The sequence below is a fragment of the Mustela nigripes genome, chromosome 2 (genome assembly GCF_022355385.1).
Source record: "Mustela nigripes isolate SB6536 chromosome 2, MUSNIG.SB6536, whole genome shotgun sequence".
NCBI lineage: Eukaryota > Metazoa > Chordata > Mammalia > Carnivora > Mustelidae > Mustela > Mustela nigripes.
The window spans coordinates 188,848,936-188,867,938 of NC_081558.1; the positions used below are offsets into that span (position 1 = coordinate 188,848,936).

General features: G+C 36.1%; 1 protein-coding gene across 7 annotated transcripts in view; it reads right to left on the reverse strand.

Moving 5' to 3' along the window:
• ROBO2 (roundabout guidance receptor 2) overlaps positions 1 to 19,003 on the reverse strand; it is a 1,305,913-nt gene that overhangs the window by 127,766 nt on the left and 1,159,144 nt on the right. For all 7 annotated transcript variants that reach the window (XM_059392157.1, XM_059392155.1, XM_059392153.1 and 4 more), the window contains exon 6: positions 4,208 to 4,335. In XM_059392157.1, the coding sequence (XP_059248140.1) occupies positions 4,208 to 4,335 (128 nt within the window). The remainder of the gene's footprint in view (positions 1 to 4,207; positions 4,336 to 19,003) is intronic.

Here is a 19,003-nt window from a genome sequence, read left to right on the forward strand (position 1 = left end):
AAATAGCAATTGGATTTTAAGCATGGTTAGTCAGAACCATTACAAGGACTACAGAAAAGCCCCTGACGCTGCTTTTCAGCCAGTAATAAGTTAAGATCACATCACTTTTCATCTGTGGACAGGGTGGATGAAAATATAACAAATATGTTGGAACATCCTTAGAGATTTCAACTGAGTGCCTCCCTAACTACTGTTAAGCTTTTTTTCTTTCTTTTTCTTTTCTCTTTTCTTCCTCTTTCATTTCTTTTCTTTCTTTCTTTCTTTCCTTTTTTTTTTTTTTTTGGCAGAGGGCAGAAAACAATGAGTGACAAGTTGATCCTTGTTCACACTGAGAATGGCTTTCAAACTGCTGCTTCAACAAATTATTATCATATTTTTTATTATACCATAACTCAATCATTAAAATCAAGCTGGGCCTGTTATTGTGCACAGCAATTGTGAGAGACACACATGGGCTCAATAATACTTTCTTTAAAGAGAATAAAGCCAAATCAATTTAGATAGTAAACCACTTCATATAAAAGCAATAGACAAATATAAAACATATGGTGCCATTATTCAAGTGAAGAGGAAATACATTTAATAGCACTTGAATTATTATGAACTCTTATATTCAAAATATAAACTTACACAACAAACAAGTGTTTTGCCCACGTCCCCATGGATAAAGCTCTAGTGTGCATACAACATAACTCTAGAATTTAGGGTAGTTTTGTCTTCATGGTGCCTCATTGGACACAATGAGATAGATATAGCCACTGCAACCATATTTATAGGCATCCATTCACTCAACCAATACATCGTGATACTAGCTTTGTGCATTCTCTGAAACAATAAGGAGTTGCCTCTGTAGGAAATTCATGGTCTTATACTATAATTTACAATGAAAAGGGGGAGATTCAGATAATTCAATGAAGAATAAAGCAATCATAGCAGCAGGATGAAAATTCTAGCTCAGTGACCCTCTAGTGCATTCCACAGACTATGAGGTATTTGCCATAGCAAGAGGAAAAAAATCAGAAAGTTGCCCAATCCACAATTTCTTTCTTGGGGGCAGGTGTGCACAAAAATAACAACCAAGAACAAGACAACAGACTAACATCATAAGGTTGTGCCTCATTCGAAAGATGTATCTCTTAATTTTGTTAACATTTGGTAGAAAAAGAACTTTTCCTTTTGGTTTTGAATTTGCATTTTTCAGGTGCCCTCTCAGGCTGAATCCCCAACATAATGCTTCCTTTAGAAACCAAAAGGCATTTTGAATCTATTGATATTAAAGAGAGAAAAAGAAGAAACCATGGCGAAAAATTGGGCTTAAAAATATAAAATATATTTCTATTTCACTTAGTGTAGAGTAATTTTATTTAAAAGGAAAAAAAAAAGGTTTTATTGCCCTAAAAGCAAGATAGTTTTTTCCAATGAAGTCTTAATTTATGCAAAGCCAATCTGAATAACTGAAAATGGGAAAAATGTGTTTACAAATATGCAGTTTGTGTTAACTCATTTTGGACCCATTTAAAAACGCTCTATTAGATCATGAATTATTTGACTAGAATATAAATGCTAGGAGGTCGACTGTTGTCTAGCATTATTTCTTTCTAATTTTATGTTTGTCAAGTCAGCAAAGGGAGCTACTTGCTGTTAAGTTTAATTTTATAATCTATTTTCACCTTATTTTAAAGTAGAAAACAACTAAGTAAATCTCTGTGCCAGATTTTGACTATAAAAGTCCTTTTCCTTTTCCCCAACTGGCCTTCATGATAAAATTTTAGCAGAAACATACCAATTAAACTTCTCGTTTCTGTTACATAGAAACATTTTATCTGGAAAAAAAAAAAAAAAAAACCTAGCAGGTGGATGTTTTCAAAATCAGCAAATTAAACTAAACTGTGTCCCTGCATTAAATGGATGAAAATGGATGTGGCCTCTTGTTCAGTTGACCCTGTTCTAATAAAACAATCCAGGGAAGGGCTAAACATTTCACGTATGTGCACAGAAAAATGAGCACAGAAAAAAAAAAAAGTCGTAGATAATATGCTTTTTCTCCTGTTAACCTCTTAGCATGAGAAGTTCCAACTGCTTTTCCTAATGATAAAAATATTTTTAAACAATATTTTACTCCACATTCTATTGTATCATGGAGATTTTCTTTAACCCTATTTTTGAGGTTTCAGTCTTAGATGAGTAATAAATACATACCACACAGATTAAACTCTCTAATCCATCTACAGGACACAGATTAGGGGAGAGACCATTTAAGGTTTGCTGATTTAAAAAAAATCCTATTAAAAACAAAAAAACTCTATTAGTTTTTTAAGTTAGCTAGAAACATCCATGTGAGAGGAGCATGCTTTGTTAAATGAAATGTTAAACCTGCAACTTTCAACAAATTATGAAAACAATTAGCTGGGAAATATCTCAAAGCAAACAGACCACTTCACGTCTCATTCATCCAAGCATTCAAGTATAAAAAGAACCCTGCTGCTTCTATAAACAAATAAACTCCTCACATTTTTCTCACCATTTGTTTAGTCAGCAAATATTTTTTAAACGGAATATTTCTTGATGGGTTGTTTATTTTTTTTTCCCTCACTCACTTCAGAAACAACAAATAAACAAGCTTTGGGGAAAATTTGGTCAGGTGAATTGTTTTCCTAAAGGGGTGCCTAGTACATGAATACATACAAATATATAATCACCTACAGAGAATGTAGATTCAATGTAGTAATGTGGTTTACAAAGGTTATTGGATTCTGATACTATATATTCAGTCTGTGTATTTGATTGGTATATGATGACAGCTTTTGATGATCTGTTAACTCATGAGGAATGAAGATGCTTGTAAGCAACTAGCACGCGGATTTTGTCTAAATTTGTTTTGTATCTAAATTCCCGCTAGAAATGTCTGGATGGGGAAAAAATATGGATTTTGTGGAATAAAAGTAGAGCGATTGAGAAGTGTGGAATCATCAATATTTTCCAAGTTGTCCACAGTGTGTGTCTCCTAAGAGTTACCTGGGGAAAGACAGGTTTTGTTTTTTGGTTTTTTGTTCTACGATTTGGTGCTAAAATCATAGATCAGGAAAATAATGATGGCCCCCATGGAGGACCAACAGGAGAATCCCTGACACATTTCTCACCCACGCAAATTCCTCCAAAGCTTTTTGCCAATCACATGAAAACTCGGAGTAAAGCTGCACAAGGGTCGGAGGTGGGATTACACAGGGTGAGCTGTAACTGAGAGGGGGTCAGAGCCCGCCGCTGACCTTCTCACAAAGGATGACAAGGGGAGGCATCTGTTAAGGTGCGGGAAGATAGGTGGGAAGACTGAGCAGAGGATGTGGTCGCCTATCTCTGTCTGATGTTCTGTGAGTGTAAATGATGCCATGGGTGATGCCTATTGAGCGAGAATAAGTGTGGATGTCCACATGGTACCTCTTGGTACTCGGGACTCTATGATTTACTCCTGTGGATCAACGCTCACCACCAGGAAATCCGTTAATTCATTCTACCTCACTGTGGGGGTTAAGTAATGCTTTCTTTCACTTACAAGCAATTCCAGGGAGTCTATAAATGGACGTTATTCCATGAATGAAAAAGCGCATGACACCCAGAAAGTGAAAGTTATTACAGGAGCGACACTAACGATTTCAATTATTTAAGGCCAATGAACTTCACAAATCACTCTCTAAATCAGATTTTCTCATTGTGGGAGCTCATTTGTATCCATTTTTCACTTTGGAAGTGGTGTTGGCTTTATTTATTTATTTTTTATTGTTGCTTTTTGGATGCTAAAATAGAAAAGGATTTCAAACTAGTACCCTCCTGGTATAAACTGACGAACTAGTAAACAGAAAGCAGAGTACCTTTAAAATTGTGACATTTCAAAGAAGTAAATACTTCAAAACTGTGGGTACATAAAAGACTGGTATAAATCTTTTCTATTCTTAAGATTTACTTTTAAACCATCTCAGCTATTACTTATTAAATAAAAAAATAATTCCCTCAAATAATCATCCCTCTGAACCCAAATTTGAAATCAATTTTATTTCAATTAATAATAGAAAGGACACAAAATCTAGGCATCTTAATAATAATAATAATGATAAAAGAGTGTAAACTATTGTTTTGACTGCGAGTTCACTTACCAATTTAACCAAAAATTAGTCTGTTGATTCAATTGTATTTCACATCTTAAGCTTCTTACCTCGGACTGTGAGAGAAGCAGAGGCTTCTACTTTTCCAACCCGATTCTCAGCAATACACATATAGGTGCCTTCATCTGTACTCATGGCCTTTTTAATTCTCAGTGTGTAATCATCTTTGATGTCATACCTGTGTAGAAATGAACCGGTTTTATTAAATAACATATTAGATAAACTAAAATAACACTACATTTTCATCTTCATTTTCCTTTTTTGATTATCATATTTTAACTAAAACAAAACCCACGGGCATACATACATAACATTCAGCCACAAAGTGCGATCATTAGATTCAAGATGTTACTAAAAAGATCATGAATTTCATATTGGATCTCATTCAGCCTGATTACCAGCTACCCATATTTCATATATGTATTAACAACTCTTATTGCATCAAAACTATCAAAGGCGTTATTAGCACTTGGACTTTTTTTTGGAGGCAGTTCTTACATAGTAAGTAAGGAATAGTGTATATTTCAGTTTCTAGGTGAGTTATATTTCACTATTTTGTAAGTTACACTGTACTTCAATATATGGCTTACTTTTTGGGCATCTTGAATCTAGAGCTAAACTACATTAAAGGAAAAAAATTCTCTTATTTGTTGGCAAATTGATACAAATACATTGTTGAAGGAATTAAGAGGGGGCTGAGTTTTAGAAATTAGTAATATTAACTCTTAATGCACCAACCTGCCTGGGAGTGATTTCTGGACACCCTCAGCTCTTTCACATGCATTTATTTTCTCACTTCTACTTTTTTAACAAGTAGACGAAGACACTAGTTCATAAAAAGATTATAAAATTTTAACATGAATCTGTTGAAATACTTACATATAAGAATATGCTCTTATTAGATTCTCAGAGATTACAATTATACAAGCATAATAACAAAGCTATTATCTTTTTAATCTGATCTTTCCTCTTGATTTTCACTGACAGTCTTTGTTATCTCACACACATACTTTTGTAATAACTTTTGATGGATCATATTGCCCGTCTCCCTCATACATATCGTACAAATAAAGCTGTATTTTTAAAATATTGCTTTAATTGTTTCTATCTACTCACAACTAGCTGTGATTTCCTATTGCTTTCAGGACAAAGACAACATTTTAGGCTTACTGTGAAGATTACTATAATCAAATTTCTTCTACTTCTGGCTTTAGCTAAAAGATTAATAGCTTAAGTTTACTACAGAGTAAGACATAGACCTAATAATCGTTCCATTTGATAGAAGTTTACATGACAAAAAGCAATGTCTATGAACCAATCATGCCAACCAAACTTAGTTATCATACTCTATCCTCCAATTATGGTGGTTATTTTTCTGTCAGCACATTTTTTAGTTAAACTTTTGCTGATTTAAAAAATGTCATAAGCTGTTAGAAAAGCTTTCGCAAACCCTTGTTTGAAACCAACCATTACAACACTTGACAATGGTATTAACTGTCTCCTTGGAACTTACTGCTATACAATCATGGCACGCTTGCTTACACTTTGTACCATTCGTCTCTTGATGAAGGCAGAGATCCTGCCTGCTTCACTCGCTGCTATAGCCTCAGCCCCTAACACTGAGCTTTCAACATCCAGTAGCATAACCGGGTGGTGAAGAGCAGACTGGAGCCAAATGGCCAGAGTTTCAGCCTTGGGCTCTACCTCCTCCAATCCATGTAAAAATGGACAGCATACTTAAACTCTCTGGGTCCCAATTTCTTCATTAGCAAAATGGTGCAGATGGTAACACCTATTTCATGAATTGAGAGTCACCTTTCAAGGAGACATTACACAAAGTTCATAAAACTGGCACACAGAAAGTACAATGCATATTGCTATTTTTTTTATTAAATTGATTTATTTATTTTCAGAAAAACAGTATTCATTATTTTTTCACCACACCCAGTGCTCCATGCAATCCGTGCCCTCTATAATACCTACCACCTGCTACCCCAACCTCCCACCCCCCCGCCACTTCAAGCCCCTCAGATTGTTTTTCAGAGTCCATAGTCTCTCGTGATTCACCTCTCCTTCCAATTTACCCCAACTCCCTTCTCCTCTCTAACACCCCTTGGCCTCCATGCTATTTGTTATGCTCCACAAATAAGTGAAACCATATGATAATTGACTCTCTCTGCTTGACTTATTTCACTTAGCATAATCTCTTCCAGTCCCGTCCATGCTGCTACAAAAGTTGGGTATTCATCCTTTCTGATGGAGGCTCATATTAGCTATTTTTATTGTAACTCATAGGATCTCAAGAAATATTGGTTGGATATATGATGGATATTTTTTTTAAGATTATTTATTTATTTATTTATTTGACAGAGAGAGAGATCACAAGTAGGCAGAGAGACAGGCAGAGAGAGAGGGAGAAGCAGGTTCCCTGCTTAGCAGAGAGCCCAATGAGGAACATGACCCCAAGACCCTGAGATCATGACCTGAACCAAAGGCAGAGGCTTAACCCACTGAGCCACCCAGGCGCCCCTATGATCAATATCTTGTTTCTTACTGATATAAGGGTCAACCAAATCTAAATGGCTGCAAGTTTGCACATTTGCCACATTTATCTATTAAGGTTTTTTTATGAGCTACATTTATAACTTAGGGCAAGGACGGGGCTGAAATGCATTAGAGAGTAATAGGGCATACAAACCTGCTCTGCTTAACTCAGCCAATTAAAAACGAGAAAAAAAAACGATTTTGATGACGGGCTCAGAAAAGTTGCTGGTGATATATTTACTGTCTAATAAAAACCGTATTTCCTACAGTTAGTCTATTTCTGCTGGACAAGCTTAGCTCTGAGATACAAGGATTGAATAATAATAATGTATTTTGTAGACATTTCTAATTCATCTCAAAAAAACTGGATTCTGGGGGCGCCTGGGTGGCTCAGTGGGTTAAGCCTCTGCTTTCGGCTCGGGTCATGATCCCAGGATTCTGGGATCGAATCCCGCATGGGGCTCTCTGTTCAGCGGGAGCCTGCTTTCCTTCCTCTCTCTCTGCCTGCCTACTTGTGATCTCTGTCAAGTAAATTAAAAAAAAACAAAAACAAAAACAAAAAACAAAACTGGATTCTGGCTAGAGTTTGGTCATGGTTCTTGTTTAACTTGGTAAAGTCTGTTCAGAGCTCTCTGAATTTTTATCAAAAGCTAAAAGAGGGGAAGATAAACTTGAATGTCTACAAAGTCCTCTCTGGATCAAACACACATGAAAACATTATTCTGAGTTAAAAAAAAAAAAAAAAAAGACACCCATGATTTCTGATTTGTCATTGAGGAAAAATTTTAAAAATTATGTTGCCTCACAGTTTAAACAAACAAACAAAAATTATGTTGCCTCACAGTTTAAACAAACAAACAGTTTAAACATGCATTGGCTCACAGCACCTCAGAATAATTCTCTTGAGGGGCACCTGAGTGGTTTAGTCAGTTAAGCGTCTGCCTTCCGCTCATGTCATGATCCCAGGATCCTGGGATGGAGTCCGACATCTGACTCCTCCATAAGCGATCAGAGAGGAGACTGCTTCTTCCTCCCCCTCCCCCTGCCGGCCTGCCACTCCCTCTGCTTGTGCTCTGTTTCTTGCTATTGCTCTCTGTGTGTCAAATAAATAAATAAAATCTTAAAAAAAAAATTTCTCTTGAATCTGAAACTGTCATTTTACAGAAGAGGAAACTGACCCTTAGTTAAGTGAAATGATTTGCTCAAAGTCATTTTACTACTAAAGAGAAAAATCAGAATTCAAATCTTGAACTCTGATCTCAACCTGGCACTTTTTCCACTCTGTGTACATACCTCTTTCCTACAGTAAAATACTTTGTTGACATTTTTTTAAAGATTTTATTTATTTATTTATTTATTTGAGAGAGTGCACAAACCTATGCACAAAGGCTGGGGAAGGGCAGAAAGAGAGGGGGAAGCAGACTGCCCGGTGAGCAGGGAGCCCCGATGCAGGGCTGGATCCCAGGACCCTGAGATCATAACCTGAGTCAATGGTACACACTAAGCCTACTGAGTCACCCAGGTTCCCTGTTGAATTTTTAATTGTTAACTTAAGACATATATGCCACATTATCTAGATCAATTGGATAGAAATATAACTTTACATTCATCAAACATTTAGTTATACCTTCTGGCAAATTTAACCTCAGGTTAGATAAATTCATTATATAGGTAACAACATGGTAGATAAACAGAGTGAGAGCTATCTATGTCTTGCTTTAGTAGGTAAGAGTATTTACTTATAAATTACAGATGACATAGTATTTGAACCTAAAATATGTCTGAAATCAGACTTGCTGAGTTCTCATTTCTTTGAGGTGTATTTAAGAAAGCCAAGAATAGGAATGGGAACACTGCATCGGTGTTTTAATTTTCTTTTGTTTTAAATTGGATTTTGCTTGTTTAAAACCAAGAGATACAAGAAATGGTGCACCGTACCCTGTGATTACAATTCTGTTTTCAAGGAAAAATGAAAAATGAAATACATCTTGGGAAGAATAAAATGAATTAATATTAGCTACTAATGAAAGAGACTACCTTTCAAAGATACCATGCCATTATAAGAAAATAGTGATAGAAAATAGGGAATATTTTTTTTTTCTAACTATAGACAGGGTTTCAGAAATAGGTTATAAAATTCTGGATAAGAACAATGGTGTTATGGAGATTCTTGTAGAATATTCATAAAATTCCAACTTGGTGCAGAAAGTACGTACACCAGGTAATAGGCCCATTTACTGCAAAATAGGTAAGCTTTGGAGTAGGAAGAGGTTGGGAGTGATGATTTTTAACACTCTTTCCCTATATAGAGTGTTTCTTCACTGGAATTTGTCGATGCTCAGTAAATATTGTCTCATTTCCATTTACCTTTGAAAATCATTGGTATCTGACAAAATTATAATGAAAATTTAATTATTTTAATTATTTTATTCAAGAAATCCTAACATTTAAGGAGATGTACATGTCTCTTACATGCCAGGCACTGCATTAAAATTGGGGAGACATGCCTTCAGATTTTGTTTATTGGGGCACCTGTGTGGCTCAGTGAGTTAAAGCCTCTCCCTTCAGCTCAGGTCATGATCCTGGCGTCCTGGGATCAAGCCCCACATCAGGTTCTCTGCTCTGCGGGGAGCCTGCTTCCTCCTCTCTCTCTGCTTGCCTCTCCACCTACTTGTGATCTCTGTCTGTCAAATAAATAAATAAAATCTTAAAAAAAAAAAGATTTTGTTTATTTACTGGACAGAGAAAGAGAGAGAGCCCAAGCATGGGGAATGGCAGGCAGAGGCAGAGGGAGAAGCAGGCCCCCACTGAGCAAGGAGCCCAATTCTGGTCTTGATCCCAGGGATGATGACCCTGATTCCAGGGATGATGCTTAACCTACTGAGCCACCCAGGTGCTCTAGGGAATATATGTCTTCATAAGGCTCCAAGCCCAGGGAAATAGTTCTCAACTGGAAGGGATGAGATATGACTCCACAAAAAAGTCTATCAGAACTATCTCTAAGACCTTCTCCAGCTAACACCTACCTTTCCCCAGTCTAAGGTTTGATATGCACACATTTCCGAGGGCCCAGCTGTTTTATCCCAATTAGAAATAATGGCTACAATACACTAGTCCTGATGGGTCCCATCACAAAGGGTTATTGTAATTTAAAACCAAACCAAACAACAACAGATTGGAAGACTCTCAGATATCCCAGGGTGTTCAGAATCTTTAAATTCTCATTTTTTTCACTGGAACTTTGCCTGAGGAAAGCTTGTAAATATTATCAGCAGTATGGATTTATATAAAATATTTTGAATATATATGAGATGACTGAATCTTTCCATCAAGAAAAACCCTTCTGCAACCATCCATCATCTTTTGAATCCTATGTGCCACAATCTATCAACCAGTTTTCCAACTTAATTCCTATGATGAGTGACCTCTTCCATTTTTGAACATCTCTGATCTCTATTAGAAGGTCTCCTATAGATGATAAAACAAAAAGACTTCTTCCAGAAGTTTCTACTAATCCATTACTTCTTGGGCCAATCAGAAAGATGTACTCTCTCTTGCATGACAGCCTTTTGTGTTTTGCATTTTTTATGAATTTTCTCATTTTTAGGTCAACTATCTCTAACCATAAACCATATAATCTGATAACAATTATATAATCTAAGGGTTACTGGGAGAATGAAGAGCATCAATACAAATTCACTGGTTTATATACTTGAAGACGATTAAGTGTTTCTACTATTTGAAACCATCCAATGATTTCTCCTTCAGTCACTCAGTATAAAACCTATTTTTATGATCTTCAAGGTTTTAGATAATCTACTCCTCACCTACCTGTCCAAATTCATGTTCATCCTCTTCTAAGCACATGATCGTTCTTTTCTTTGTTTAACATAACTACCTAGTTACCATGTGTCTTTGTACTTCTGTTGCAACTTCATGGAATGCCCTTCTCTATCTTCCATTGAGCTTTTTGACTTTTAAGATTATTTAAATATCTTGACTTTTAAGATTCTTGACTTTTAAGATTATTTAAATATCCTCTCAAAGATGTCTTTCCTGCTCAAATACTGTGAAAAAGCTTTCTACCCACCAGTGACTTAAAAATTACTTTTATTTCTTTTTATTTTCATATCTTCTTGTTACTTTTACTATTTTTCTCTTTAAACCAACATCTCTTTCAAGTTTTTAGTTTCCTTGTTTACTGTCTTTCCAAGAGCATGTGTGCTCCATGAGAACAAGTGCTAAGTCTCTCTTTTCCCAAACTATGTACCCCAAGTCCTATCAAACAGTCCCTGAGATCTTGAATATATATGTTCACTGAAGGCTTACTGAATGGATGATGGAACACCCAACAAATGCCTTAAATTTTTCTGTGGTTCTTTCACAGCAGGATTACTCGTTAAACAAATATATGTAGAATGGAAAGATCAACTAATTTGAAATATACTATTACACTCTATCAAGAAATATAGTAATACTGTTAGGTTTATACATCAACAGTTAGCTCTCAAACATTGAATAAATTAATATCAATATAATATTGTGAATGAAAGAACTCAAAATATTTAATATACAAATGCTACTAGAAAGACAAAATAAAGAAGTTAACAAATCTTTACCAGCAATCTAGACATCTGGTTTACAAGTGATCATTAATAAATGTCCCTCTGTAAATTAATAACTTGAGAAAATAATCTCCCTTCCTGCAACAGAATAAATGATGTGATTCTGAAAGAATATCTCAAATAAGGTGAAGAGGATGAGAAAACAGAGTTAAAGCTTTGTGTTTTGCTGAAAGATTTCAAATATGCTATCTCATTATTTTGGCAAGGCGGGTGATTTCTAATCACACGTCTTGTGAAAACAATGACAATAAAAAATACATTCATGGTGTTCTCAAAAGACTCTTTAATTTATCCTAACAAAAATTCTGGTAGAGGGGCGCCTGGGTGGCTCAGTGGGTTAAGCTGCTGCCTTCAGCTCAGGTCATGATCCCAGGATCCTGGGATCGAGTCCCACATTGGGCTCTCTGCTCCCTCTCTCTCTCTGCCTGCCTCTTTGCCTACTTGTGATATCTCCCTGTCAAATAAATAAATAACATCTTAAAAAAAAAATCTGGTAGATAAGGAGGTAAAATATTATTTATTCCATTTTAAAAATACAAAAAACTTAGACATACAAAGTTCAACCTGCCTGAAGGCAAACCACATATCTTATTAATAAATATACTTTTATAAAATATAGAAATTGGTTATTCTAAGAACCTAACAGATTATAAATTCTGAGACACAATAAAGAATTGAAAAATTATTGAGTCTAGTTTAATGTTCAAAGTTTAAGTTTGGGAAAAAAGCACTTTGTTTTCTAGAACCTTGAATTTCACTGATAGCAAAGGTTTAGACCACACTGGAATCTAGAATCTAGAATCTAGAATTTTCATGAATTAGATTATAGAGATTATAACTTTCTACCAATAAATAGCACGAATTTTCAATTTATTTAAAAAAATCATGATGAATTTATTTAAATCATGATGAATTTATTTTAAAAAATCATGATGAACATATATAGAAGAAACATTTAAGTAAGTATGGGATTTACTCCAAAATGGCAACTACTCCCACAAATTTTCCTTAATGGCTTTGGTAAATAAATGGTCAATAGTACAATCAAGCTTTTAGTCACTGAGAATTCAGGCCTCAAGTTCTGGATACAGAAATTTTACACTAGATAATTTATACTATCTAACATATAATTGCAACTTGATTATTTGTGGGCTGAAATATGCCTGAAAGCAGGTGTGTGTGTGTGTGTGTGTGTGTGTGTGTGTGTGTGTTTTGTCCCACTGATGATTTTAAATTACTGGAATAATTGACCTTATTTCAAGCTTTGACATTTTCATAAACAATTTGGATTTTGAAATCAAGGTCTGTTTTACTCCAAAGTACATACTCTTTCTCCTTCATCATACTGCCAACCCAATGGATCTAATACAATGGTACACTCCACAGCTGGAAACACCACTCTTCCTTCTCACACTACTCAACCACTGTGCCAAGTTCTAGCCCAAACCCTGACAGTACACTGATGAGCCCAGCAGACTCAAGCACAAGTATGTCTATCAATTTTCAGAAAAAGAAGCATCTTGTGTCAGAGAAATGATAAACTTATGTGATCAAATTAGCTCTTACCTGCAAAAACTGCAGAAATCCAAGAATTGATTTTAAAGAAACTATGTCTGAAAGCACTTCAAGGGGCACTTGGTTGGCTCAGTCCATTGTGTGCCTGACTCTTGCTTTTGGCTCAGGTCATAATCTCATGGATCCTGAAATCTAGCCCCAAGATAGGGTTCATACTCAGCATGGAGTCAGCCTGAAGATTCTCTCCCTTTTCCCATACCCCCAACTCATGCATGGGTGTTCTCTCTCTCTCTCTCTGAAATACATAAGTTTTTTTTATTATTATATTTATTGGACAGAGAGAGATCACAAGTAGGCAGAGAGGCAGGCAGAGAGAGAGAGAGAGAAGCAGGCTCTCTGCCAAGCAGAGAGCCCAATGCGGGACTCGATCCTAGGACCCTGAGATCATAACCTGAGCCGAAGGCAGCAGCTTAACCCACTGAGCCACCCAGGTGCCCCTCAAATACATAAATCTTTAAAAACACTTCAAAACCCAGAAAGAAGTAAATATGTGGCTCATTACTAATTTCACATTTAGGCAAGATGAGGCAAAAAATGACAAACTTCCTCTCCAAAGGCCACACATTGAGGCAAATACAATCAGAGGAAAAATTGTCCTCAGTATCTACTACCAGTCTCTGTTTTCTCTAATGGGTCATGAATTTCCTGAGACAATAATTTGCTTCCTAAAACTACATATTTCACAAGCAATTGGATGTTAAATATTTCCAAAGGTCCAATAAATGTGGCCTTATTTCTTTAATTTCTTTCTGGATAAGTTGATACATGCATCATAGGAATCTCATTGATGCTTTTCACTTTTACATTAGATAATTGGAGAAATGTTCATTTTTCTTAGAAAGTAAATATTGACTGAGTTGTATACAAAATTATGATTAATAGCTCCTTACATTTAGAGAGATCTTTATAGTTTGCAACAGAGTTTAATACATAGTTTCACAACAAGGAGCAACTTAGAAAAAAATGCTTATTTCCAAACACCATTTTATAGAAGATGCTCCCCACTGTGTAGAGATTGTTGTATTGAGCTATAAAGAGACGAGAATCAGTATCCTCCGCAGTAAGTACATTCATTCTTCTAACCCAGAGCAACACGCCCCTTCCACTGACCAGTGTGTTATCACTCTGTGTGAGTGTGCATTGGGCAGGTGTGCATTTCTGTGCCAGTGATTTTATAGTCACAGTTCCAAAAACTCCAGAATATAACTTTACCAATATTTCACTCACTATTACTCTAAAACCAACTGTAATCCTAGGAGGCTCATAAATGTTTACTAATACACACATATTCTACAATTATCCTTTCAGTAAGCCATCTAATGTACCTAAGTTTTGTCTTGATTTCTTATTAGCCTTCTTAAAGTAGTTGAGAATACATTTTAAATGCCTAAAGCCTACTTTGATATAAAACAACTACTTTGTAAATATGGTACATTATGTATGATCAACATGTAGGAGGTATTGTCTGACTTTAATGAAAAGCAGGAAAAACAATGAAATGGATGAAAAAAAAGAACATTACTGGTGAGGAAATCCTCATAGAAATTGGGTGATTTTGATTGTAAAATCTGTCAGTCTCAGACTGGTATAAATGCAGTCATTGTTGCCAGGTTTGATTAATGACAGTTGTACAATCATGTGCTGACAGTCCCCACCATAAAGATACCTTTTTTCCCCCGATACGGAACACTGCTGAAAAATGCAACCCAATCAGATTTGGCCCCCGGACAACATGTGCTATCATCACTGTACCGTGAATTGAGATTGATTGGTAACCAGCTGTGACAAAGTGGGAAAAGAAGCTCTGGGTTTTGTATTCTATTTTTTCCCAAATAAAAAAAGAAAGAAAAGAAGAAGAAAGAAAGAAAGAAAGAAAGAAAAGAAAACTGAATTGTGTCAAAACCATTACCATCTGTTCAGCTAAATAATCCACACACACAAAAAAAATTTATTTTAATACTGACAATAACAGTTTATGTGCAAGGTTCCATTGGTGTGAGATCTCGTATTTGATGATGAATCTTAAAAGTGTTTCCAAAGAGAAAATATTATTCATATTTAAGGAGCAGAATACTATCTTCTCAGATCACTTCTAAATTTAAAGAATCGAATTTATTTCTTTCTCCAGACAAAAATTTCGTAGGTAGTGGGAAGATTTCCTATTTATCTAAATTTACTTTGAAAATACCAAACAAGATTTTTGAAAACTGGCAAAATTTGATAACAAAACCACATTTCATACATTTCTCATACTCTGCAATCCCTAATGCATTGTGAGCTTCTAAAGTAAAACCTTTCTTTGTTTTCTGGCTTTTGTGAATATTATTCAGATAATTTAGTGACCTCTCAGTCCAAGCCTTCCACAGTGACTTTAGAATTTGGGATGATAAAAGAACAAAAGAAAACACAACACACCTTCTGTTATGAAGTGTGATTTTACCATGTTTGGTTCAAACCCACGTATCTCATCACCTTACTTGAATTATGTGAGGATTCTATACTAATAAAAATTCTTGAATGGCTGTTCTCATTTCAAAAGCTCCTTTGTTTTTCATGGAAAGAAATTTATTTTCTCAATATCTTTCCTTTTTGAAATCACCTACTACTTCTTGCTGCAAGATGTCTGGCTCCAATTCTGCAACAAATGTTTTGAATTAGCATTTACAATTTTATTATGTATCTGCTTTATGAATCATTATGTTGGCCAATAGTAAAAACGATGAATTGAACCAGGAAATATTTAATGTCTATGTAAGTAAATATGCCTTTCGTTTTAGGGAGAGTTTAAAAAGTTAGCTTTTATATTTTCAAAATACTTGAGTCAGTTGAAGATCACCCTACACCTTTTAAACTCTTACAGGAAACAAAGAAACGTCTACAATCATGAGCGTTCCATGGTTCCGTAATTCCATGAAAATTTAACTATGGAGATTTTATATGAAAATGTCACAAAGTCTATTGCCTGCTTTCAACAGAATGATTTTCAGGATAAAAATTAATCATTAATTTTATGGAGTCATTCATAGATAAGTAAAGACATACCCATCAACCACCCGAAAGCTCCACATGGATGGCAGTGGATGTGGAGATAACAGCCATTTAGAACTCAGCAGTGATTTTCAGTTGCTCAAAAAAAATTCATGCTAACAACTCCCAACTTTGAATCGAGGCACTCCTATATAAAACATCAGCTTTCTCAGAGAAATTTAAATCTTTTGGTGTTTTTCACTCTTAAAAGCTGGAAGTGGATAAAAGTTGGTCAATTTTCCTAACACAATCTTCTTGCTCACAATTCTTCAAACAAAATTCCTCCACAGACAACATTTGAAACTATTATTAAAACTCACAGAAGCTTGGAAGGGGAGGTGAACCATGAGAAACTATGGACTCTGAAAAACAATCTGAGGGGTTTGAAGTGGCGGGGGGGTGGGAGATTGGGGTACCAGGTGGTGGGTATTATTGAGGGCACGGATTGCATGGAGCACTGGGTGTGGTGCAAAAATAATGAATACTGTTTTTCTGAAAAAAAAAAAAAAAAAAAAAAAAACCTCATGGAAGCGCCTCTTGGCAACCCACATCCCAGGTGATATTTTCATATTCTGTAACACTTAAATATGTTCTAAAGTCATGTTCTTTAAAGGTTGATCTCTGGGACCCAAGAATGAGCACAATAGGCCATTATTTTTTGGGCAAAGGGATACTGAGTCAAGTTATTTATACTTTAGAGGCAACCCAGGTCACATCTTTCTTTTTATTTACTATTATGCTACTGATATACTAATTATAATACATAATACCAATTATGATATATAATATATAGTACATAATACATGTACTGCAGTTATAAAAGTTAAGGTTTATACTGAAAGCAGAATTGTCTACCTATTCTTTCAGGATTCAGATCATAAGTATTTCTGGGCAAGGTACCTAAGACCAGTATGAAGGACAGATATCTTCTTAATAAATGAAAATTAATGTAATATTCATTGGAAAAGGAAAGAAAACCAACCTTGGGAGATCAGACTTGTAGGTAAATAATGAGCTACAAGGCCGTCTCTGAAGAGAACTTGCTGTTCTGGAAGCATCTACTGAAAGCCAAAATGAAACTTAAAATATGACAGCATTTGGCCCTGCCCTAAATAACAAAACAATATTTTAGATTCTCTTGGCTTTCCCTAAATGCTCTCCTTATTACCTCCATGCCAGGCATAGGTGTCTTCCTCATTGTCAGTCTGACCATAGACGCAAAACCCCTCTACCCCGTCTCCCTTTAGCACAGCTGAGAGAGCAGGGCATTTTCCAACTAAAAAGCTAAAAGAATGCGAACACAAAAAATGTTCAAAAATGCCCGCTAGGATAAAAAAAAAATACTGTAATTGATTCGATGAAGTGCAGATTTCTGACCCCTGGATAACCAGGCCCTAAAGAACACTGCCCAGGATCCTGGACACTGCCACCACCTTAAAACCAGAGCCTCTCTCTGGAGCTTGAGCAATTAAACCAAACTGCAGCTGAGCCCTCCCAGAAAGGCCAAAGCTTCCTGCTCACCCCAAACTCGGAGTGCCTGTAAGTTTTAATCACGGCAGGCTGCTGCTGTGTTTTGAGTGCCCCGGTCCCCCCATCTTCTCCTCCTGTGACAGACAATGGGGCCTCCAGGGATTAATTCTCTTGGTAAATTTCTGAGCAACTGTAAAGTTCAGAGCTGTTGTCCTTAGTCACCACTCCGTTTCCATCTTCTCTTGTTATCTCATTCTCTCATGTTTCACCTCTGCAGCGAGCTTGGTCTCCTCTGATACAACCTCTCACAATTCTTTTTTTTTTTTTTTTTTTTTGGTAACCACCTCCACAATATTTTTCACTGTAGCTTCTGACATACCAGTTCACTGATTTGTAAAAACCTTTTTATCCTCTCTTGCAGATTTTTAACTTCGCTTCACATCTCAGTGGAAATCTGGCTGTTTCCCGAAAGTTGGTGAGAGGGTGGAGGAGAAAGGGATGTGGGAAGTATCCTCTGTGCCATGCCATTAGTGCCTAACAGGAACTAGTTACACAATTAATATTCTTTAAAATGGGTGGCTTATTCTCTCCTATGAAAATAAACCAAACCAAACCCAAATCCTATCCTATTGAAAGGGAATCATGTTATCCTGTTTGCACATGGAACCCTTAGAATTTCCTCCTCTTTAGAAAATATGGTAATAGGACTTACTTCATAGGACTGATTTAAGAATTAAAGGAGTTAAAATATTTAGAGTTTTGAGACTTGAACTTGGTAGATAGTAAATGCTCAATAAATGTCACCTGAGATTGTCTGTGGCTGCCCCTCTCTTCACTTATATCTCTTCCTCCAGTGAAAATGTCTTTGTCTTCTTTTGGCCATTGTCTCATAGCAGATCCTGAACCTTGTTCTCAATGGGAATAGCTCACTTTTAGAATTTGATGTTTAAATGCCTGATGCTGCTATAGATTCAGGCATTTCCTGCTGTATCAGTTTATAAACTGAGCCTCTTCTGCATTTCTATCAACTCTTTCCATCATCACTGCCTCCTCTATCCTACCTAGATTCTGTGTACCCTAAGTCGTTTGCCAACATACTCACTTTTCTTGTGTTATTATGTATCAATACAATAGTCTACCCTTCTTTACTTACCAAGAGTAGACTTATAAATGCTTCAATTTACCCTCAACTGTGTCTCTAGAGAACAGTCCCAACCTCTGAACCTGCCCAGAATGTTCCTTCCCAACCTGGTCTCTGCTCACCTCTCCATTTCCATCTTGCACCATTGGCTACCTTACAGTCAAGCCCCCAACTGTACTCAGAATTCTCAGGCTCTTTCCCGTTCCTGCATCTCTGCATATGCTATGTCTTCACATCTGGATTTTTCTCCATACCTCCCCATTCCCCCATTCTGTCTCCCTAGAGCCTAACTACTTCTGTTTATCCTGACACAAAATTAATGTGTTTGATGTCTCTCCACAGATTCAGAGTTGAAGCTCTATGAAAGCATGGTCATGTCTTTGTTCACAGTTGTATCCTCAGAGCATGGTACAGTAAATTGAATCTAATAGGTAGTCAAGATCAATTTGTTCATGAAGGAATAA